Raw genomic sequence first — 22,979 nt, 5'->3', positions numbered from 1 at the left:
GGATGGTCATATCAACATTGGGTTTTAAATAAAAGACTTTTTATGACGTCTAGTTGGTCCTAAATGAAAATTATGAAAACTGGACATCTAATATGGCCATGATGTCAGCCATCTTGAAAATCTTGTTATCACTTCTTTTCATGAACAGAAGTCATATTAGAATGGGTTTTTATGATGTTTAGTAGGTCTTAAATGAAAATGGTTATGCTTTGACATCCAGTATAGCCACCACAGTGGCCATCTTGAAAATCTTGGAAATGTTACTCCTCCTGAAAGGATGGCCATATTAACATATCATTTCACTCTTCCTGAATGGATGGCCATATTAACATATCATTTCACTCCTCCAGAATGGATGGCCATATTACCATATCATTTCACTCCTCCAGAATGGATGGCCATGTTAACATATCATTTCACTCCTCCAGAATGGATGGCCATATTAACATATCATTTCACTCCTCCAGAATGGATGGCCATGTTAACATATCATTTCACTCCTCCAGAATGGATGGCCATGTTAACATATCATTTCACTCCTCCTGAATGGATGGCCATATTAACATATCATTTCACTCCTCCTGAATGGATGGCCATATTAACATATCATTTCACTCTTCCTGAATGGATGGCCATATTAACATATCATTTCACTCCTCCAGAATGGATGGCCATATTAACATATCATTTCACTCTTCCTGAATGGATGGCCATATTAACATATCATTTCACTCCTCCTGAATGGATGGCCATATTAACATATCATTTCACTCCTACAGAATGGATGGCCATATTAACATATCATTTCACTCCTCCTGAATGGATGGCCATATTTACATATCATTTCACTCCTACTGAATGGATGGCCATATTAACATATCATTTCACTCCTCCTGAATGGATGGCCATATTAACATATCATTTCACTCCTCCTGAATGGATGGCCATATTAACATATCATTTCACTCCTACAGAATGGATGGCCATATTAACATATCATTTCACTCCTCCTGAATGGATGGCCATATTAACATATCATTTCACTCCTACAGAATGGATGGCCATATTAACATATCATTTCACTCCTCCTGAATGGATGGCCATGTTAACATATCATTTCACTCCTCCTGAATAGATGGCCATATTAACATATCATTTCACTCCTCCAGAATGGATGGCCATATTAACATATCACTTCACTCCTCCTGAATGGATGGCCATATTAACATATCACTTCACTCCTCCAGGATGGATGGCCATATTAACATATCATTTCACTCTTCCTGAATGGATGGCCATATTAACATATCATTTCACTCCTCCTGAATGGATGGCCATATTAACATATCATTTCACTCCTCCAGAATGGATGGCCATATTAACATATCACTTCACTCCTCCTGAATAGATGGCCATATTAACATATCATTTCACTCCTACAGAATGGATGGCCATATTAACATATCATTTCACTCCTCCTGAATGGATGGCCATATTAACATATCATTTCACTCCTGAATGGATGGCCATATTAACATATCATTTCACTCCTCCAGAATGGATGGCCATATTAACATATCATTTCACTCCTCCTGAATAGATGGCCATATTAACATATCATTTCACTCCTCCAGAATGGATGGCCATATTAACATATCACTTCACTCCTCCTGAATGGATGGCCATATTAACATATCATTTCAGTCCTCCTGAATGGATGGCCATATTAACATATCATTTCACTCCTCCTGAATAGATGGCCATATTAACATATCATTTCAGTCCTCCTGAATGGATGGCCATATTGACATATCATTTCAGTCCTCCAGAATGGATGGCCATATTAACATATCATTTCACTCTTCCTGAATGGATGGCCATATTAACATATCATTTCACTCCTCCAGAATGGATGGCCATATTAACATATCATTTCACTCTTCCTGAATGGATGGCCATATTAACATATCATTTCACTCCTCCAGAATGGATGGCCATATTAACATATCATTTCAGTCCTCCAGAATGGATGGCCATATTAACATATCATTTCTCTCCTCCTGAATGGATGGCCATATTAACATATCATTTCACTCCTCCAGAATGGATGGCCATATTAACATATCATTTCACTCCTCCTGAATGGATGGCCATATTAACATATCATTTCACTCCTCCAGAATGGATGGCCATATTAACATATCATTTCACTCCTCCAGAATGGATGGCCATATTAACATATCATTTCACTCCTCCAGAATGGATGGCCATATTAACATATCATTTCACTCCTCCTGAATGGATGGCCATATTAACATATCATTTCACTCTTCCTGAATGGATGGCCATATTAACATATCATTTCACTCCTACAGAATGGATGGCCATATTAACATATCATTTCACTCCTACAGAATGGATGGCCATATTAACATATCATTTCACTCCTACAGAATGGATGGCCATATTAACATATCATTTCACTCCTCCTGAATGGATAGCCATATTAACATATCATTTCACTCCTCCAGAATGGATGGCCATATTAACATATCATTTCACTCCTCCAGAATGGATGGCCATATTAACATATCATTTCACTAAAAGATTCCTTATGATATTTGGTTAGTTATAAATGTAAATGAACTAAGATAACACTTTCAGCAAACCATAAAAGCTAGAGAGGTGTGGATGGTTTACATTTATGTAGAGATAATAGGAAAATTAAATGTCATGATTGTTTGAAATATGAACATATAGGGCAAAACACTGTGAAATGTGGTTGGCAAAGGACTGAAAAAGAACCCTATTTATGAAACATAATTTCACCACTGTTTGAAGACAAGCTTAGGAACTCACCTGGGTAATGATGTCCATGTTGTTTCCATGACAACCATGATAGATGCTTTGAATGAGGAAGTACATTATGTGTTTGTATTTAATAGTGACTAAATGCATGCTTCAAGAAATGTTTGTAATGCGAAGGTGGAACTAAACACACTGTCAGACCCTCCTAAATTGTGATGCTTTCTTTAGCAATACATTAAATCGAGGAATTAAAGAAAAGTTCTACACATTGGACATATAAATATAAAATTATGAATAAAAGGTTAGAACAAGTGAATTTAACCGCTCTAGTGGCCTAGCGGTTAGAGCATCTGCCTCGGATGCGGGAGGTTGCAGGTTTGCACCCCAGTCAAGTCATACCAAGGGGTTAGTGTTGGGACTGGGCGGCCTGGTGTCAGGATAATGTGACTGGGTGGGAAATCATGCTTCATGTCTGCAGCATGAAGCCCCAGTGTTAGACATCACTATAAACTGCCACACTACAGACATTGTAGCTATATGACTTAAAAATTGTTAAAGTTACATTAAAAATCCAAATCACACACACTCAAGTGAATTTTTTATTATCTACTAAGGTCAATGAAGTGCATATTCTGAGTTTAGCAGAAACAAAGTTAAATGATAATCATGCAAATGACTTGTTCTCTATTGATAAGTATGGTGCACCAGACAGACGTAATAGAGGTTCAAGAGGGTGATCATGTTGTTGGAGGAAATGGATTTTCAGTTGAAAGTAGAAATGATCTAGATGAAATTGAAGCAGCATGGATTCAGGTTAATCAATCAATCAAACACAAAACTATTTCTATTGGGCTTTGTCCCTTCTGCACATCTTCTCTAGCCAAAGTTCCAATATGTTAACCTATCTACGCTTGTAATGGTTTCTCTGTGGTATGTAGACATACTTTTGATGTTAAACAAACAAGGTATCCATTTGAAGTCAGTTATCTCCACCATTTCTGGCTGATGTTCAATGTACCACTGTTAAATGATATTGGTTTGTTGGCCTTTACATTCTAAGGGAGGCTACTCATGAAATCCAATTGATGTCACTAGGACAATGAACTGAAATATCTATTCTAATCAATCCACTAAGGTGTAGATAGGTTAACATATCAAAACCTTGGCTAGTGACTATGCCTTCTGCAAAAGTCAGATGGAATGAACATTTTGAAAAGCAACTGAATAAAGGGCTTGATGACCAAAGTCAAGCACACATTTCAGGTGACAGTTTCAACAGGGATCTTATGAATAATCAGATTTACAGAAATTGGTCAGTTTTATAGGAACGTTTGGTCAAAGCCAATTACTGGACCAACCAACATGAGAATTGATCACTGAAAAACTTTGATAGATCGTATCTCAACAAATATGGATACAATGTGACCAAAATTCATATTCCTGGGATAGGTCTTTGTGATCGCTTCTCTACTTTCCTAACCAGAAAATCCAGCTTGAAAACAGCCATCAAATCCAAAGCTCATAAAACTCTAACATGTACATGTCATTGAATTGTTATGATGACAACAACAAAATTCTGGAAGATCCCTGTAATGTTCCTTGGAGTGCGGTATCTACATTTAATGATATGGACAATGCTTTTGATATACAGACCCAATATAAATGGTAGGTAAACATTCTTTTGTTACCACATCACAAAAAAAAAGGACTTCCAACCTGATTGATTAACTCGTGACATTTTAGATACCATGAAAACCTGTCATTATTTCAAATCTGTTGGTCAACAAGCACATGTTATACAACATGTAGAAATGAAGTAACAAAAATTATCAATGGAGCAGTAACACTCAGTAAGCTTTGAAAATAACTGCACTAAGAACTCAATGCAGGTAAATGTTCCACAAAGTCATCCCCAACCCAATCCAACAACTTAGCCAAGAAGGCCAGATGATTGATATGGATGGATGGCAAAACATTCAAAGAATTTTGGGTCAGCATGGACTCCAGAATTAAGGAACCTGTTGTAAACTCTATGATTAACAAGGAAATTTATATTGAGAAAAATTACAGCAGGCACAAACATTTTGATCTCTTCAATTCTAAAGTAAAAGTTATACAATGTTTACAAACTATTTAGATATTGAAAGCAATAGGTCTGGGTAATATTGGACCACATCTCCTGAGGGCTTCTTCAAATGTGTTATCTGATATATAATCTAAGCATCTTCACCTCAGTGTTTCCCCTGATATAGAACTTGGCAAAAGTTCCCCACATTCACAAGTCAGGCAGCAAATAAGATAGCTGTCACTACAGACCAATATCTATTTACCAACTCTGTCCAAACTACTTTGAAATACATATCTTGAGGATATAACTTAAGCTATAATTTAATTCACCAGAACCAATCAGGGTTCAGATAAAACTACTGCTGTGAGACAGCATTGGTCTCCATGATAGATAGATAATAGATGGATTACTGCCTTAGATCGATTGATTTTGTTGGTCATGATATCCTTAACAATAAACTGAACATTTATTAATGTGACAATTTAAGAACTGATTGGTTTACATCATATCTAACAATGAGAAAATAGTGTGTCTAAATAAGAAGGACCAATTACTGGTACATGTGGAGTACCACAGGGATCAATCATAGGCTCACTCTTCTTTCCCATATTCATAAATGATCTGCCACTGAAAATAGGCTCCTGACATATATGCAGATGACAAATTGATCAAATCAGAGCTATCTATCAATTAAACATAGGATAATATATTGTGAAAGCTATTAAGAAACCAGACTACTTTGATATTAACAGTAAGTGAATGAATATTTTTGAGAAAGGCTCAAATCAATGTACAGATTTCAATTAATATGGACCCATAATATTTCATTGAGCTAGTTCATGCTACAAACCAATACTCCCAAATTAAGATCAATTTCAGCTAACCACCTTTCCATTCCAAAAACAAACAAGGAACTCTGTAAGAAAAGGTTTCAATATTCAGGGCGGCATATTTGGAACAGAATTTCCAAGGAAATTAGAGAAAGTGCAAATAGAAATGCATTTAGTTATAATCTAAATAAGTGGACAAAAATATGGAACCTGTTTGATTTGACAAATATAATACATCTTAAAGTACAAACCTTACACTTTGTTGTCTGACTATTTGTACTATATATATACAAAATATACCTAGATGGAGCATATTATTTCACAACTTTATGTTTATCATGCCCATATATACGTAGCTTATTATTAGTTCTTTTTTAATTATGTGTGAAAGAATGTACATGTATGTAAATATGCATATAATAGAGCCATAAGGAGGATTTGTTCTGTGCAACTAATTGTGCCACCCTTTTCAAATACAATTATTATTATTATTATTATTATTATTATTATTATTATTATTATTATTATTATTTGTTATTATTATTATTATTATTATTATGGCAATAATCTTTATACTGCTGTTATTGTTAATTCTCCTAAACAAAAGTCATATTGACGTCATTGAGTGACCAGAAGGCTAATCCAAAATTAAAATGACACTGATCTGACCTCAAATATGGCTGCCACAATGTACATATTGAAAATCTTGTTACTAATTCTCCTTAATGGATGATTATACCAAAATAAGGTTTTCAATAAAATATCTTTACTGGTGTCCAGTTTGTCCCAAATGAAAATGGTGCCAATCTTACATCAAATATGGCAACCAAAGTGGTTAATTTGAATATCTTGTCACTCAGTAATATCAGAGAGGGTTTGAACACTTGGCATGTAAATGAAGAAAAACAGATGGTCTTATCTTGAATTAGTGGACATTCTTTTCAGACCATACAGCATCAGTTTCTTTGAGGAACTATTTTTTTGTTCAAGTGCAAACTTGTGCTCAGAGGTTGAACTTCCAAGGCTGGGTCCACACCTTCATAAAGTGCTTTAGCGTTGAGTAAAATCTTGGCTTAACATTTGTATCTTATTTTTATAAAGTACAACAAGACAACTATCTTACAACTTTCTTTTGAAATAAACTAGTTAATCTTTAGGTCACATGATACTACACTTTTGTCAGTATTTGTAACACTTTACACAAAATAAAACATGAATTGCAACTGTGTAAATCCAGCAGTAACTTGTGTTTGAAATTGATATTGTGTTGCCCTTTTTATGTTAGATTCAGCTCTGTATATGATTCCAACTGAATTATCTCCTTCAGGGCAGAGGTCAGGTTCATGTTTTTGTTTGGTGTTTTATGACATTGGAAGGTAATTTCATGCTGAGGGAAACTGACTTAAGTGCTTTGCCCAAGGACACACCATGGTAGCTGATTTAGGATAAACTGATGGTGGGAATTCAATCTGCACTCTTGTGGTCATGAATCAAATGCCTTAACTAATGAGCCACTGTGGCTTCTTCAAGGTCATGTGAAGGCATCAGTGTTGGGAGTTACATGAATCTCAGCATGTTTGCTATGCAATTAAAAAACATTATGCTGACAGCAGATTATCTCAAGAACCAACATTTAGCACTGGCTAACTTGTACAAAATAAACTTAGCTTGGTATATTTTAATTCAGAAATTTTGTCTGTCAAAGGATTTAATAAAATATTTAGAAATAAATTTTCTGAAATATTGTTTTTGCTTCAAACAGAGGTTAAGAAGGAAGATTTGAATGTAGTGGTAACACAAGTCACAGGTGAAAAAGACCGAGATGGGTAAGAATTTCTCTCTTTCTCTCCCTCTCTCACTTTCATGTCCTTCTTTCCTCTTTCCATTATTAATTTACAAGTATTTCAGGTTTCCAAAAAACATAACATATATTCTTTGATTACTTGATATTCTTGATTGCCATATATTATTGCTTATAAAATGAATTCAACTGCAAACTGCACAGACCAATTTCTGCTATCACATAATACACCAACAGATCTGGGTCTGTGCAGTTTGATAGGCATAATCAGCAGAACGAACAACATAGACCCTGATCTACAGGTGCATCATGCTACAGCAGATTAGCATATATGTTGCTTGCAGTTGGACTTGACTTATAAGTGATTATACATGGTAGTTTTGCAATAAACTAGTGAAATCTATTGCCTAAGAAAGAAATACTATTCTCCCTCACCATAGCACAGTAATTGGGGTCCATTAACAGACAGACAACATTATGTACTGTAATTGGGGTCCATTAACAGACAGACAGCATTATGTACAGTAATTGGGGTCCATTAACAGACAGACAGCATTATGTACAGTAATTGGGGTCCATTAACAGACAGACAGCATTATGTACAGTAATTGGGGTCCATTAACAGACAGACAGCATTATGTACAGTAACTGGGGTCCATTAACAGACAGACAACATTATGTACTGAGCTACAGAAAATGCCTACGATCAGTGATGTGTGTACATATGCATGTGAAGGGTTGTGGGGGTGCTTATAAAATGCCAGAAATGAAATAATTATTACAGTAGTTATGCTCTAAAAATATATTTGTTACAGATAACTAAGTTTGCTCTCAAACATGTCAAAGACCCTTGTATATGAAAATGTGGATTACCTTCTGGGACTTTGTGTTATTTCTTGAATCTAACATCATTATATGTTTGGTGTGCTTTGTATATGAAAATGTGGATTACCTTGTGGGACTTTGTGTTATTTCTTGAATCTAACATCATTATATGTTTGGTGTGCTTTGTATATGAAAATGTGGATTACCTTGTGGGACTTTGTGTTATTTCTTGAATCTAACATCATGATATGTTTGGTGTGCTTTATATTTCAAGATACTGTATCAACTCATGTATAAGACTTAGTCAACTACAAAATGCATTGACCCAGATGTACCATTGCTTAATTTGCTGGCAGATTTGGGTCTGTGCTTGTTAAGAATTATCAGTGATATAAACAACACAAACCCTGATCTGCCATTGCATTATGTGACAGCAGATTAGGGTCTATGTTGCTGGCAGTTGGACCTGACTTATATATTAAAATAGATAGTACCATATCATTTTGTTTGACTTTCATGGTGATAATCAATTAATTGAGGTTTTGTCTGACTTTCATGATCATTTTGCTGAGGTTTGGTTGACTTTCATGATCATTTTATTGAGGTTTTATCTGACTTTCATGATCAATTCACTGAGGTTTTTCTAACTTTCATGATCATTTCACTGAGGTTTGGTTGACTTTCATGATCATTTCATTGAGGGTTTTCTGACTTTCATGATCATTTCATTGAGGTTTTTCTGACTTTCATATCATTTTATTGAGGTTTTGTCTGACTTTATGATCATTTAATTGAGGTTTGGTTGACTTTCATGATCATTTCATTGAGGTTTTGTTTGATTTTCATGATCATGTCATTGAGGTTTTGTTCAACTTTCATGATCATTTAATTTAGGTTTTTGTTTGACTTTCATAATGATTTCATTGAGGTTTTCTTTGACTTTCATGATCATTTCACTGAGGTTTTGTTTGAATTTTATGATCATTTCATTGAGGTTTTCTTTGACTTTCATGATGATAATCATTTCATGGAGGTTTTGCTAATATTTTTCCATATGAAGGAAAATATTTACAAGTTGAGTTTTGGGTGAGAACTTTTTGAATTCTTTGTTTCTGTCCATTATCCTATAGTACATTTGCTTCAACACATTCATAGAGAAAACTTTGCAGCTAGATAGCTATCAAATGAATAAGGATAAAACATTTAATCCACAACCTAAGAATGATTGATAGATTTGATAGGTGGGTAAAAACTTATCATTCAGGTAGGTAAACTGATATTTCTGACAGTGTTGACTGTCTGATTCAGGTCTGACAGTTGTACTGGCATGAAAAATCACAACAAGCTTTTTAAAGATAAATCACAAAGTTAGATTGACTCTCTCAAAGGTTTCTGAATGTGCTATCTCATGGTTGTTATATATATATATATATATATATATATATATATATATATATATATATATATATATATATATATATATATATATATATATATATATATATATATATATATATATATATATATATATAGTGCATCAGGAGGTAGTAATTGCATACACTAATTACACTGGTTGTGTGTAATGGACCTATATTGTATTTGCTACATTTTAATATCTGCTTCATAACCACCATATCCGCTCTCTAACTTTTCAAGGATATCATGGCTTGAAACCCAATCTGTCATAAATCATTATATTCAGAAAATCCATGAAGTTAGTTTAAATTGTATAAAAATGTTATTTTCTATAATTTTTATAACAAATTAAATTGCAATATCGTAAACCTATTCTCTTCCAGACATTATTGTCATGATTTATGAGTAACAAGTGAATTGTATCACAACATCATGTCAGTTTTACATAGGTGAACTCGTTTTATTTGTTTTCAAATTTATAAATGTATTTTTCTAAATATATCATAGACTGATTGACCTTTTTTCAGGAAGGAGATATCTGATGTAGAGTACACTGTACAATGTAACCAGTCTAGCTGTGATATTGAGACCCTAAAGGCCCCCAGTGAGGCCCACCTTCAGACCTCATTAAACGAGATAGGAAAAACCTTATACTCAAGAGCAGAGCCTGTTGAAGACAAAAAAGATGTAAGTTGTTTCATAAATCTACAGGGCTGTGATCAAACCACATAAAATGATTTCATCACAATTGAACACCACATTTTTAAAATCAAATTTTTAATAGAATCACTCAGAATAAAGTTAGAGTCACCAAAGTTTCATAATGTAGTATTACTTGTAGTACATTTTCCAAATTTAATTGACAAAGAAAAAACAACTTTTAAAATGGTTTAAATGTTTATGTTTTACATCTATGATAAACTTTTGTACAAACATAGTTTTGTGACTGCAGGGTCAGACCCAATCATTTTAAATCTCTGAAATTGAATTTACAGTGAAAACAAAGGAATAAGAAATCATAATTATTTTCTTTTGAAAATAAGTTATATTCAGCCCAGTGTTCATGGTTTGTCTAAATGGATCCTAAAACTTATATAATTTATATTCAGCCCAGTATTCAAGTTTTATCTAAATGGAAATCCTAAAACTTGGTTTGTCTAAATTGACATCCTGACATGTAATTTATATTCAGCCCAGTATTCGAGGGAACTTGTCTAAATGGAAATCTTAAAACTTGGTTTGTCTAAATTGACATCCTGACATGTAATTTATATTCAGCCCAGTATTCGAGGAACTTGTCTAAATGGAAATCCTAAAACTTGGTTTGTCTAAATTGACATCCTGACATGTAATTTATATTCAGCCCAGTATTCGAGGGAACTTGTCTAAATGGAAATCCTGAAAATTACATGGTTCTCATATAATTATGAAGTAGATTATTAGATATCCAAACCTTTTATTATTTTTGAGTGTGAATTAAGTTCATACTCAATTCATTTTGGGATTACATGGTCATGTTAGAACTTGTGTTCAATATCTCAGTCTTCTGGAGTTTTCAAAGCTTCAGTTTGCTGTCCTTGCAAGCCATATGATGTTGTTGCTGATGTTGTAGGGTTTAATGCCATTTTTCAGCACACAATATGCTATACATGGCGGCCAGTATTAATGGTGGAGGAAGAACTTGGGAAATCCCCGGAAAGAACCACCGACCCTCAAGAAGCTATTGGCAAGTTTTCTCACATACCCACATTAGCCAAATCTGAGACTCGAACCCACGCAGACAGAGGTGAGATGGCAGTGATCTGTAACGGAGAGCGCTTTAGACCACTCGGCCACTCAGGGCCCCCATAAGATGCTAATGAAGTAATCCCATTTATTGATTAATTGACTGATCTGATCATCAGGGAGACCCCTTGATTCAGGCTCTATTTTGTAGCTTAAAAAGTGAGAAAAAGTGTAAATCCAACAGAAGCTAATCAAGAATTTTCTTATGTTTTGTGTATATATTTTCTGAAAATCTTCTTAAATAAATTTTAAATCTTGAAGATTTGTTTCCAAAAGTACCACATGGATGATTCATGCTCTCAAATGTATGGCTACCTGCTGTTGCCCTGTATGTAATGAAAAACACAAGATTTTTTCTTAAAACTTGAATTTAAACAGATTATATTATATAATCAACAGATTTTGTTTAAGGGAATTTGTGTGATTTAAAAACAAGTGTGCATTTAATGCTTATATTTCAATTAAAAATGTGTTTGTCATTCTGTTGGTTATACATTCCTGAAGCCTGTGTATGTGTTATTTAGCATCTTTCTGATTGCTCCATTGTTAACATTAATTTTCTGGCATTTATTACTGGATTTGTCTTAAATATGCATAATTATGCACATAAACATATCTTTTGAAAGATAAGCTCAGTCCTATTTTTTTTAAAATGTAGCAAACACTTACTGCTTGTATATTTATCTGATAATAGGCCAATATATACTTTTTGTCAAATTTATCAGACTGGTCATCTGGTGATAGTTACATAAATTACATTCTGATACATTAGGTTTACAACTAAAAACTTAAGATGAAACTTGCGCTTTAGTTCTCACAAACAGGTTAAGAATGTGTAAAGCAATTCTGAATACATGTTTTTATTCTTTCCATTTAATAATTGTTGTATTGTTATCTGTCTGTCTGTCTTAAAGATGTTTTGTATGCATGTGTCAGGCTTTACAGAAAATAATGGCTTCCTCATGCAAGCATTTGTGGAGTGGCATTGTATTGGAGTAAAGCTGGAGCTTAGTCATGTATACACTCACTTTTCTTTTGTTTAGAGGTTAAGAGTCTATCACATTCTTTTATTAGTTTGACACAAAACTAGGGGATTTAAACTATGGAATACATTGTTCAGGTGTTGGGATTTGCAGAGGATTCATCAGGTGACTTGTACTAAATTTACCTTCTCTTTGAAGAGCACCAGTTTCCACCAATGACAGAATAATATGCAATGAACATGCTCTTCTGCCAGCTTCACTCCAATAATGCCACTCATCCTTCACAAACTTATAGATGAAGAGGCCATTTTAGGGCATCATTTTTGAAAAAATTTAAAATTTCTAATGTTGATAAAGTTATTTAACAAATCTGATTTTCACTGGTGGGGAAATGGTGTTTTATGGACTCTTTTCATGTAAAAAAACAAACAACAACACAACATTTTCATCTGGTAAATTTTATGTATGAATTTCAGAATGACTGGGTGATACCAGTGGCTGTGGCTTGTGGAGTCCTGGCATTCATTATCTTGGTGGCAATCATATGTTGTTGTCTTGCCAAGAGAAGGTAACTCTACCAATAGCTTTTAACTGGCGCATGAAGCCGTGATTTCATACACCCTTCATATTTCACAGACTTTATTGCATTTTTAAGTGCAAAACACTTTTCAGAATTTTTTATTTCACACTGTTTACTACTACTCAATTGTGTTATTTTATATTAGGCATATATTCATACTGCTGTAAACACTTATGCTTTTGTTGAAAATATAAATGAGTTGTATTTATCTTCTTCAAAGTTCAAAATATACTATATCATCTTAAAATTACCCCTGCATACAGTTGGGAGATGAGGCAAAACATCACTCTCCATGCATATCTGGAAGTATGCTTCCAATATTTAGAATTATGATACATGTACCAGTATCTGAAGTATGCTTCCAATATTTAGAATTACGATACATGTACCAGTATCTGAAGTATGCTTCCAATATTTAGAATTATGATACATGCATATCTAGAAGTATGCTTCCAATATTTAGAATTATGATACATGTACCAGTATCTGAAGTATGCTTCCAATATTTAGAATTATGATACATGTACCAGTATCTGAAGTATGCTTCCAATATTTAGAATTATGATACATGCATATCTGGAAGTATGCTTCCAATATTTAGAATTACGATACATGTACCAGTATCTGAAGTATGCTTCCAATATTTAGAATTATGATACATGTACCAGTATCTGAAGTATGCTTCCAATATTTAGAATTATGATACATGCATATCTGAAGTATGCTTCCAATATTTAGAATTATGATACATGTACCAGTATCTGAAGTATGCTTCCAATATTTAGAATTATGGTACATGTACCAGTATCTGAAGTATGCTTCCAATATTTAGAATTATGATACATGCATATCTGGAAGCATGCTTCCAATATTTAGAATTACGATGCATGTACCAGTATCTGAAGTTCCATAAAAAGCCTTTCTGTTTTGTCCAATAAAAATTCCCAAAGATCAGACCTGCAGTAGATTGTTTTTAGACATAACTCACTGGATAAGGTGTCTACCATCTTTTGGATTAACCTCACAACATACTGATATTGACAGTAATGGTAATCTACCATTTATTTTAAGCCATGACTTAACTGGATTTTCCGGGGGAAATAATTTTGGTAATTCATTGGAGTGAAATACCAGATATACTTTTTCACTGCCATGTTGATAACATTATGATCAAGAATGTTAATTTTAAATGCTTGTGTGGTCTAGTGGCAAGTATGGCAACCTTGCATTCAGACGAATAGTAGGATATGCTCTTTCTTCATTATTTGTTGTGTGCTGTTTTACCTTGAATTGGGAAAGAGACATGTTACTGCTGATATTTCCATGTGACTAAAGACAAAACACAGTAGATAATAAACTACTTACATTATGGCGTGGATACACTAAGAAATCGGCTGCTTCAATCTATTATACATGTTGTTAACCAATATGTTTGAGCATAAAAAGAAAATTTGCTTGCTCCAAGTGAATAATGGATATATTTCATCTGATAGACAAAAAACTTGTGTATTTTCACACACTCGATGAAATATATCTTCTTTCAAGCAAATATTATCTCTGTATTGACAAGAATGATAATCTGCTATATACTGAATTTAGCTTTACAAATCTACTCTGTCACGTTTATTTAATGGTCACCTAGTATAATTTAACTATACAAACCTACTCTGTCACCTTTATTTAATGGTCACCTAGTGTAATTTAACTATACAAACGTACTCTGTCACCTTTATTTAATGGTCACCTAGTGTAATTTAACTATACAAACTTACTCTGTCATGTTTATTTAATGGTCACCTAGTGTAATTTAACTATACAAACCTACTCTGTCACCTTTATTTAATGGTCACCTAGTGTAATTTAACTATACAAACCTACTCTGTCACCTTTATTTAATGGTCACCTAGTGTAATTTAACTATACAAACCTACTCTGTCACCTTTATTTAATGGTCACCTAGTGTAATTTAACTATACAAACCTACTCTGTCACCTTTATTTAATGGTCACCTAGTGTAATTTAACTATACAAACCTATTCTGTCACCTTTATTTAATGGTCACCTAGTGTAATTTAACTATACAAACCTACTCTGCCACCTTTATTTAATGGTCACCTAGTATAATTTAACTATACAAACCTACTCTGTCACCTTTATTTAATGGTCACCAAGTGTAATTTCAGTGACCATTCTCACCCCCTCACTTCCAATGGAATTTCCTCTTTTAAAATATTGATTAAAGAGTCACTTGCTTTCTGTGGTCAGGGGCCAGCTGCTTCCTGACCAAACAGTGGTTTCTTGCTGCCTTAAGTGGTCACTTGAGGCTGTCAACTGTACATATGAAGCATTTATTTTCCAACGAAAGATGTTGTTTATTCGTAGGTACAGATATGTCAGTAAACTGATGTGTAAGCATGTCTTGTATTTACTGTACGCAAGTCAAACTGTCAGTGTAACATGAAATTGGCTAATGCCTCCATTTTTGTTCAAATTGAAAAAAGCCAAAACATTGCTTCTAATATTAACTGGTTGGCTAAATCATCATTCTTATAGCCCTTCAACTACTTGTTGTTGGGTGTTTGTGTGCTGAAGACATACTAAATATATTCATCAGAAACAATTAATAGAGAATTAATTCCACTCTCAATTTGCTTTAGTTACACATTTTAACCTATTAAACAATTTCTACCTGTGTTTACCACATAATAATAGGTTGGTACTCAATACTGCAGTAAGTTCTATCTACATATTGTATATAATGCAGAAAAGAACAAACACCACTTTATGACTGCTCATTTCCATTGGATGCGTGGATTGTAATTATTGTCAGAATGGTTTAGTTTGAAGGCTGTGCTCATTTCCATTGGATGGGTGGATTGTAATTATTATCAGGATTATTTAGTTTGAAGACAGTGCTCATTTCCATTGGATGGGTGGATTGTAATTATTATCAGAATGATTTAGTTTGAAGACAGTGCTCATTTCCATTGGATGGGTGGATTATAATCATTGTCAGAATGATTTAGTTTGAAGGCTGTGCTCATTTCCATTGGATGGGTGGATTGTAATTATTGTCAGAATGATTTAGTTTGAAGGCTGTGCTCATTTCCATTGGATGGGTGGATTGTAATTATTGTCAGAATGATTTAGTTTGAAGGCTGTGCTCATTTCCATTGGATGGGTGGATTGTAATTATTGTCAGAATGGTTTAGTTTGAAGACAGTGCTCATTTCCATTGGATGGGTGGATTGTAATTATTGTCAGAATGGTTTAGTTTGAAGGCTGTGCTCATTTCCTTTGGATGGGTGGATTGTAATCATTGTCAGGATGTTTAGTTTGAAGGCTGTGCTCATTTCCATTGGATGGGTGGATTGTAATTATTGTCAGGATGATTTAGTTTGAAGACTGTGCTCATTTCCATTGGATGGGTGGATTGTAATCATTGTCAGGATGTTTAGTTTGAAGGCTGTGCTCATTTCCATTGGATGGGTGGATTGTAATCATTGTCAGGATGTTTAGTTTGAAGGTTGTGCTCATTTCCATTGGATGGGTGGATTGTAATTATTGTCAGGATGATTTAATTTGAAGACTGCTCATTTCCATTGGATGGGTGGATTGTAATTATTGTCAGGATGATTTAGTTTGAAGACAGTGCTCATTTCCATTGGATGGGTGTATTGTAATTATTGTCAGAATGATTTAGTTTGAAGGCTGTGCTCATTTCCATTGGATGGGTGGATTGTAATTATTGTCAGAATGATTTAGTTTGAAGGCTGTGCTCATTTCCATTGGATGGGTGGATTGTAATCATTGTCAGAATGATTTAGTGTGAAGGCTGTGCTCATTTCCATTGGATGGGTGGATTGTAATTATTGTCAGGATGATTTAGTTTGAAGACAGTGCTCATTTCTTTTGGATGGGTGGATTAAAATTATTGTCAGAATGTTTGAAGGCTGTGCTCATTTCCATTAGATGGGTGGATTGTAATCATTGTCAGGATGTTTAGTTTGAAGGCTGTGCTCATTTCCATTGGATGGGTGGATTGTAATTATTGTCCTGGATGATTTAATTTGAAGACTGCTCATTTCCATTGGATGGTGGATTGTAATTATTGTCAGGATGATTTAGTTTGAAGACAGTGCTCATTTCTTTTGGATGGGTGGATTGTAATTATTGTCAGGATGATTTAGTTTGAAGACTGTGCTCATTTCCATTGGATGGGTGGATTGTAATTATTGTCAGAATGGTTTAGTTTGAAGGCTGTGCTCATTTCCATTGGATGGGTGGATTGTAATTATTGTCAGGATGGTTTAGTTTGAAGACAGTGCTCATTTCCATTGGATGGGTGGATTATAATCATTGTCAGAATGATTTAGTTTGAAGGCTGTGCTCATTTTCATTGGCTGGGTGGATTGTAATTATTGTCAGGATGGATTGGTTTGAAGACTGCTCTTTTCTGTTGGATGGGTGTATTGTAATTATTGTCAGGATGATTTAGTTTGAAGACTGTGCTCATTTTTGTTGGATGGGTGGATTGTAATTATTGTCAGGATGATTTAGTTTGAAGACTGTGCTCATTTCCATTGGATGGGTGGATTGTAATTATTGTCAGAATGGTTTAGTTTGAAGGCTGTGCTCATTTCCATTGGATGGGTGGATTGTCATTATTGTCAGGATGTTTAGTTTGAAGGCTGTGCTCATTTCCATTGGATGGGCGGATTGTAATTATTGTCAGGATGATTTAGTTTGAAGACTGTGCTCATTTCCATTGGATGGGTGGATTGTAATTATTGTCAGAATGGTTTAGTTTGAAGGCTGTGCTCATTTCCATTGGCTGGGTGGATTGTAATTATTGTCAGGATGGATTAGTTTGAAGACTGCTCTTTTCTGTTGGATGGGTGGATTGTAATTATTGTCAGGATGATTTAGTTTGAAGACTGTGTTCATTTTTGTTGGATGGGTGGATTGTAATTATTGTCAGGATGATTTAGTTTGAAGACTGTGCTCATTTCCGTTGCATGGGTGGATTGTAATTATTTTAAGGATGATTTAGTTTGCTTTGTTGATTTTCATGTCACTTTTGACACATTATTGGCTATATTTTGTTGAGGAAATGGTAGCTTTGTGCCATTCTGAAGGAAACATTCATGCAGCAAACGTGGGCTGGTCTGATCAGGTATCAAACCTGTGACCCTAGGATTAGGAATCTAATGCTGTACCTACTGAGCTTTTGTGGCCCCAAATTATTGTAAGGAAAAAACCCTGCTAGTAAGAAACAGTCTGTTAAAATGTGTATGCACAAAATGCATTATAGTCTGAGAAAAATGAACAGATGGTCATCATGTACATACAAGATGCTCATTCATATCCAGCCATGTTTAAGACAAAATTTTTAACAGACATCTTGTCATGAGGTTACTCCTTTTAATCCATGAGTATATGATGGACCAACACTGAGGTCACTATTTCATATAGTAGATGATGGACCAATGTTGAGGTCACTATTTCTTATAGTAGATGATGGACCAATGTTGAGGTTGCCATTTCATATAGTAGATGATGGACCAATACCGAGGTCTCCATTTCATATAGTAGATGATGGACCAATGTTGAGGTCGCCATTTCATATAGTAGATGATGGACCAACATTGAGGTCACTATTTCATATAGTAGATGATGGACCAATATTGAGGTCACAATTTCATATAGTAGATGATGGACCAACATTGAGGTCACTATTTCATATAGTAGACAATTGACCAACATTGAGGTCACTATTTCATATAGTAGATGATGGACCAATATTGAGGTCACTATTTCATATAGTAGATGATGGACCAACATTGAGGTCACTATTTCATATAGTAGACAATTGACCAACATTGAGGTCACTATTTCATATAGTAGATGATGGACCAATATTGAGGTCACCATTTCATATAGTAGATGATGGACCAATATTGAGGTCACTATTTCATATAGTAGATGATGGACCAACATTGAGGTTACTATTTCATATAGTAGACAATTGACCAACATTGAGGTCACTATTTCATATAGTAGATGATGGACCAATATTGAGGTCACCATTTCATATAGTAGATGATGGACCAATATTGAGGTCACTATTTCATATAGTAGATGATGGACCAACATTGAGGTTACTATTTCATATAGTAGACAATTGACCAACATTGAGGTCACTATTTCATAGAGTAGATGATGGACCAATATTGAGGTCGTCATTTCATATAGTAGATGATGGACCAACATTGAGGTTGCCATTTCATGTAGTAGATGATGGACCAATATTGAGGTCACTATTTCATTTAGTAGATGATGGACCAATATTGAGGTCACCATTTCATATAGTAGATGATGGACCAATATTGAGGTCACCATTTCATATAGTAGATGATGGACCAATATTGAGGTCACCATTTCATATAGTAGATGATGGACCAATATTGAGGCCACTATTTCATATGGTAGATGATGGACCAACACTGAGGTCACTATTTCATATGGTAGATGATGGACCAATATCGAGGTCACTATTTCATATAGCTGACAATTGACCAACATTGAAGTCACTATTTCATATAGCAGACAATTGACCAATATTGAGGTCACTATTTCATATAGTAGATGATGGACCAACATTGAGGTCACCAATTCATATAGTAGATGATGGACCAATATTGAGGTCACTATTTCATATAGTGGATGATGGACCAACATTGAGGTCACCATTTCATATGGTAGATGATGGACCAATACTGTGATCACTATTACATGAAGTAGATGATGGACCAACACTGAGGTCACTATTTCATAAAGTAGATGATGGACCAACATTGAGGTCACTATTTCATATAGTGGATGATGGACCAACATTGAGGTCACCATTTCATATGGTAGATGATGGACCAATACTGAGATCACTATTTCATATAGTAGATGATGGACCAATATCGAGGTAACCATTTCATATAGTAGATGATGGACCAACATTGAGGTCACTATTTCATATAGCAGATGATGGACCAACATTGAGGTCACTATTTCATATAGTGGACAATTGACCAACATTGAGGTCACTATTTCATATTGTAGATGATGGACCAACATTGAGGTCACTATTTCATATAGTAGATGATGGACCAATATTGAGGTCACTATTTCATACAGTAGATGATAGACCAATATTGAGGTCACTATTTCATATAGTAGATGATGGACCAATATTGAGGTCACCATTTCATATAGTAGATGATGGACCAACATTGAGGTCACTATTTCATATAGTAGACAATTGACCAACATTGAGGTAACTATTTCATATAGTAGATGATGGACCAATATTGAGGTCACCATTTCATATAGTGGATGATGGACCAATATTGAGGTCACCATTTCATACAGTAGATGATGGACCAACATTGAGGTCACTATTTCATATGGTAGATGATGGACCAACACTGAGGTCACTATTTCTTATGGTAGATGATGGACCAATATTGAGGTCACTATTTCATATAGCTGACAATTGACCAACATTGAAGACACTATTTCATATAGTAGATGATGGACCAACGTTGAGGTCACCATTTCATATAGTAGATGATGGACCAACATTGAGGTCACTATTTCATATAGTAGACAATTGACCAACATTGAGGTCACTATTTCATATGGTAGATGATGGACCAACACTGAGGTCACTATTTCATATAGTAGATGATGGACAAATATTAAGGTCACTATTTCATATAGTAGATGATGGACCAATATTGAGGTCACTATTTCATATAGTAGATGATGAACCAATATTGAGGTCACTATTTCATATAATAGATGATTGACCAATACTGAGGTCACTATTTCATATAGTAGATGATGAAACAACATTGAAGTCACTATTTCATATAAAATATTCTACTGGCTCAAAATTTTAAATGAACACTCTTCCTATAATTTTTACAAGAACACAAAATGGAGGATGAAAACTCTTGCATATTTGATAAATAGATGGGAACAGTATTTCAACTTAAAGGGCATCACAAATCTTGGAACACAAGTGATCAAGGAATCATTAGGTTGACACTTTCTGTATTTGGTCTAGGTCTCTTACTTCTGAGACAGCCAAAATAAATTGAAACTTACAAAAAGCTGAGATAGCTACCTCCTTGCCATACATAGATAAGAGCAAAAATATACTGCATCAAAACAGATTGAGAGAAAAATTAAAGAAATCTATCAATTAAACCCTTCTCCCCCAGAAATTTATGAATGATAAGTGAATTCCTTGAATAGGATTTTGTGCCGTATGCCTAAAATGTTCCAATAAAAACAATTTCAACATTCTCTGAAATATTTTGCAATATAGATTGAAGATTTGCTTTAAAATAAGTAATAACCAGAAGAATGAAAACAAAAATACCATAATGATAAATAATAATACCATAATGATAAATAATAATACTTGTTAACGTTTGATATTTGTACAGGAACCAACTTTGATAATTACATGCATTCTCCATTCAAAGGTTATCTGTGTTAAGAAACCAGTTTGGCCATTTTGCATAGGTGGCTGCTTAACAATGGGTTTCTCCATCATTCTGGTATTAGTATGATCCCTAAGATTGGAGACAGTGATTCATGACGACTATTATGAACATTCAGGTGTTTTATGGAAATAACTTTCTGATTTTTTAAGGGGCTTTCAGTTTTACGACATTCAGATATTGGTGATGGGTGTGAGATGTTGATGATGGGTGTGATTTTTTATGGGCTTTCAGTTTTATGGCAGAATTTGGTGATGGGTGTGACATTTTATGGGATTTCAGTTTTGTGACAGATTTTGGTGATGGGTGTGAGATGTTGATGATGGGTGTGATTTTTTTTATGGGGCTTTCAGTTTTACGACATTCAGATTATGGTGATGGGTGTGAGATGTTCATGATGGGTGTGACCTTTTATGGGGCTTTTAGTTTTATGGCAGATTTTGGTGACGGGTGTGAGATGTTGATGATGGGTGTGATTTTTATGAGGCTTTCAGTTTTGTGACAGTCAGATATTGGTGATGGGTGTGACATTTTATGGGGATTTCAGTTTTGTGACAGATTTTGATGATGGGTGTGAGATGTTGATGATGGGTGTGACTTTTATGGGTCTTTCAGTTTTGTGACAGTCAGATATTGGTGATGGGTGTGAGATGTTGATGATGGGTGTGACCTTTTATGGGGCTTTTAGTTTTGTGACAGATTATGGTGATGGGTGTGATTTTTTATGGGCTTTCCATTTTGTGACAGATTTTGGTGATGGGTGTGACATTTTGTAGGAATTTCAGTTTTATGGCAAATTTTGGTGAAGTGTGTGACATTTTATGGGATTTTGAGTTTTGTGAGTCAGGTGATGGGTTTGACTTTGTTAGCTGTAGTTAGAGCTGGAGCAATTAATAAAAAAACTCAGTTAATCAGTTGATATGAGTGTACAATTTTATTATCTATACGAAGTTAGGTAATGACTGTTTTAGGAAGACATCGTACTGTCATGACATTTCTTATGAATAATACTCTGCGACAACAGTTTGCTTTATTGCAACAATGGAAGCTTTATGTTACAAAATCAATAACCTGGTATGCTCTCAACTAATGAAAGCAGAGAATTCCATTCACTTTTGACCCAGCATTGATAAACTTCCATTGTCTCTTTCATAGATTATGTGTCATAGTCATGGTGCATATTTATACTCAAATTTGACAAATTATCTTTGCATAAGAAAAAAATGGACTAGTATGGTCCTGTTGAGAAAAGAAATGGACTTGTATGGTCTTATTGAGAGAAATATGAGCAAAGCTTACAAATGCTTGAGTATTGT

At 34.5% G+C, this 22,979-nt stretch overlaps 1 protein-coding gene across 4 annotated transcripts in view; it reads left to right on the top strand.

Annotated features, from left to right (window-relative positions):
• The window catches only part of LOC149806437 (uncharacterized), a 210,961-nt gene that overhangs the window by 164,934 nt on the left and 23,048 nt on the right, over positions 1–22,979 (top strand). For all 4 annotated transcript variants that reach the window (XR_016420227.1, XM_089953321.1, XM_089953308.1 and 1 more), the window contains exons 53-55: positions 7,469–7,532; positions 10,276–10,435; positions 12,993–13,084. Coding sequence is in view for 3 of the 4 variants with exons in the window: in XM_089953321.1 (XP_089809447.1) it covers positions 7,469–7,532; positions 10,276–10,435; positions 12,993–13,084 (316 nt within the window). In the remaining variant the exon portion in view is untranslated. The remainder of the gene's footprint in view (positions 1–7,468; positions 7,533–10,275; positions 10,436–12,992; positions 13,085–22,979) is intronic.

Source organism: Sinohyriopsis cumingii, chromosome 1 (genome assembly GCF_028554795.1).
Source record: "Sinohyriopsis cumingii isolate HCF-2022 chromosome 1, ASM2855479v2, whole genome shotgun sequence".
Taxonomy (NCBI): Eukaryota; Metazoa; Mollusca; class Bivalvia; order Unionida; family Unionidae; genus Sinohyriopsis; species Sinohyriopsis cumingii.
This window is presented reverse-complemented; position numbering and strand designations above follow the sequence as displayed.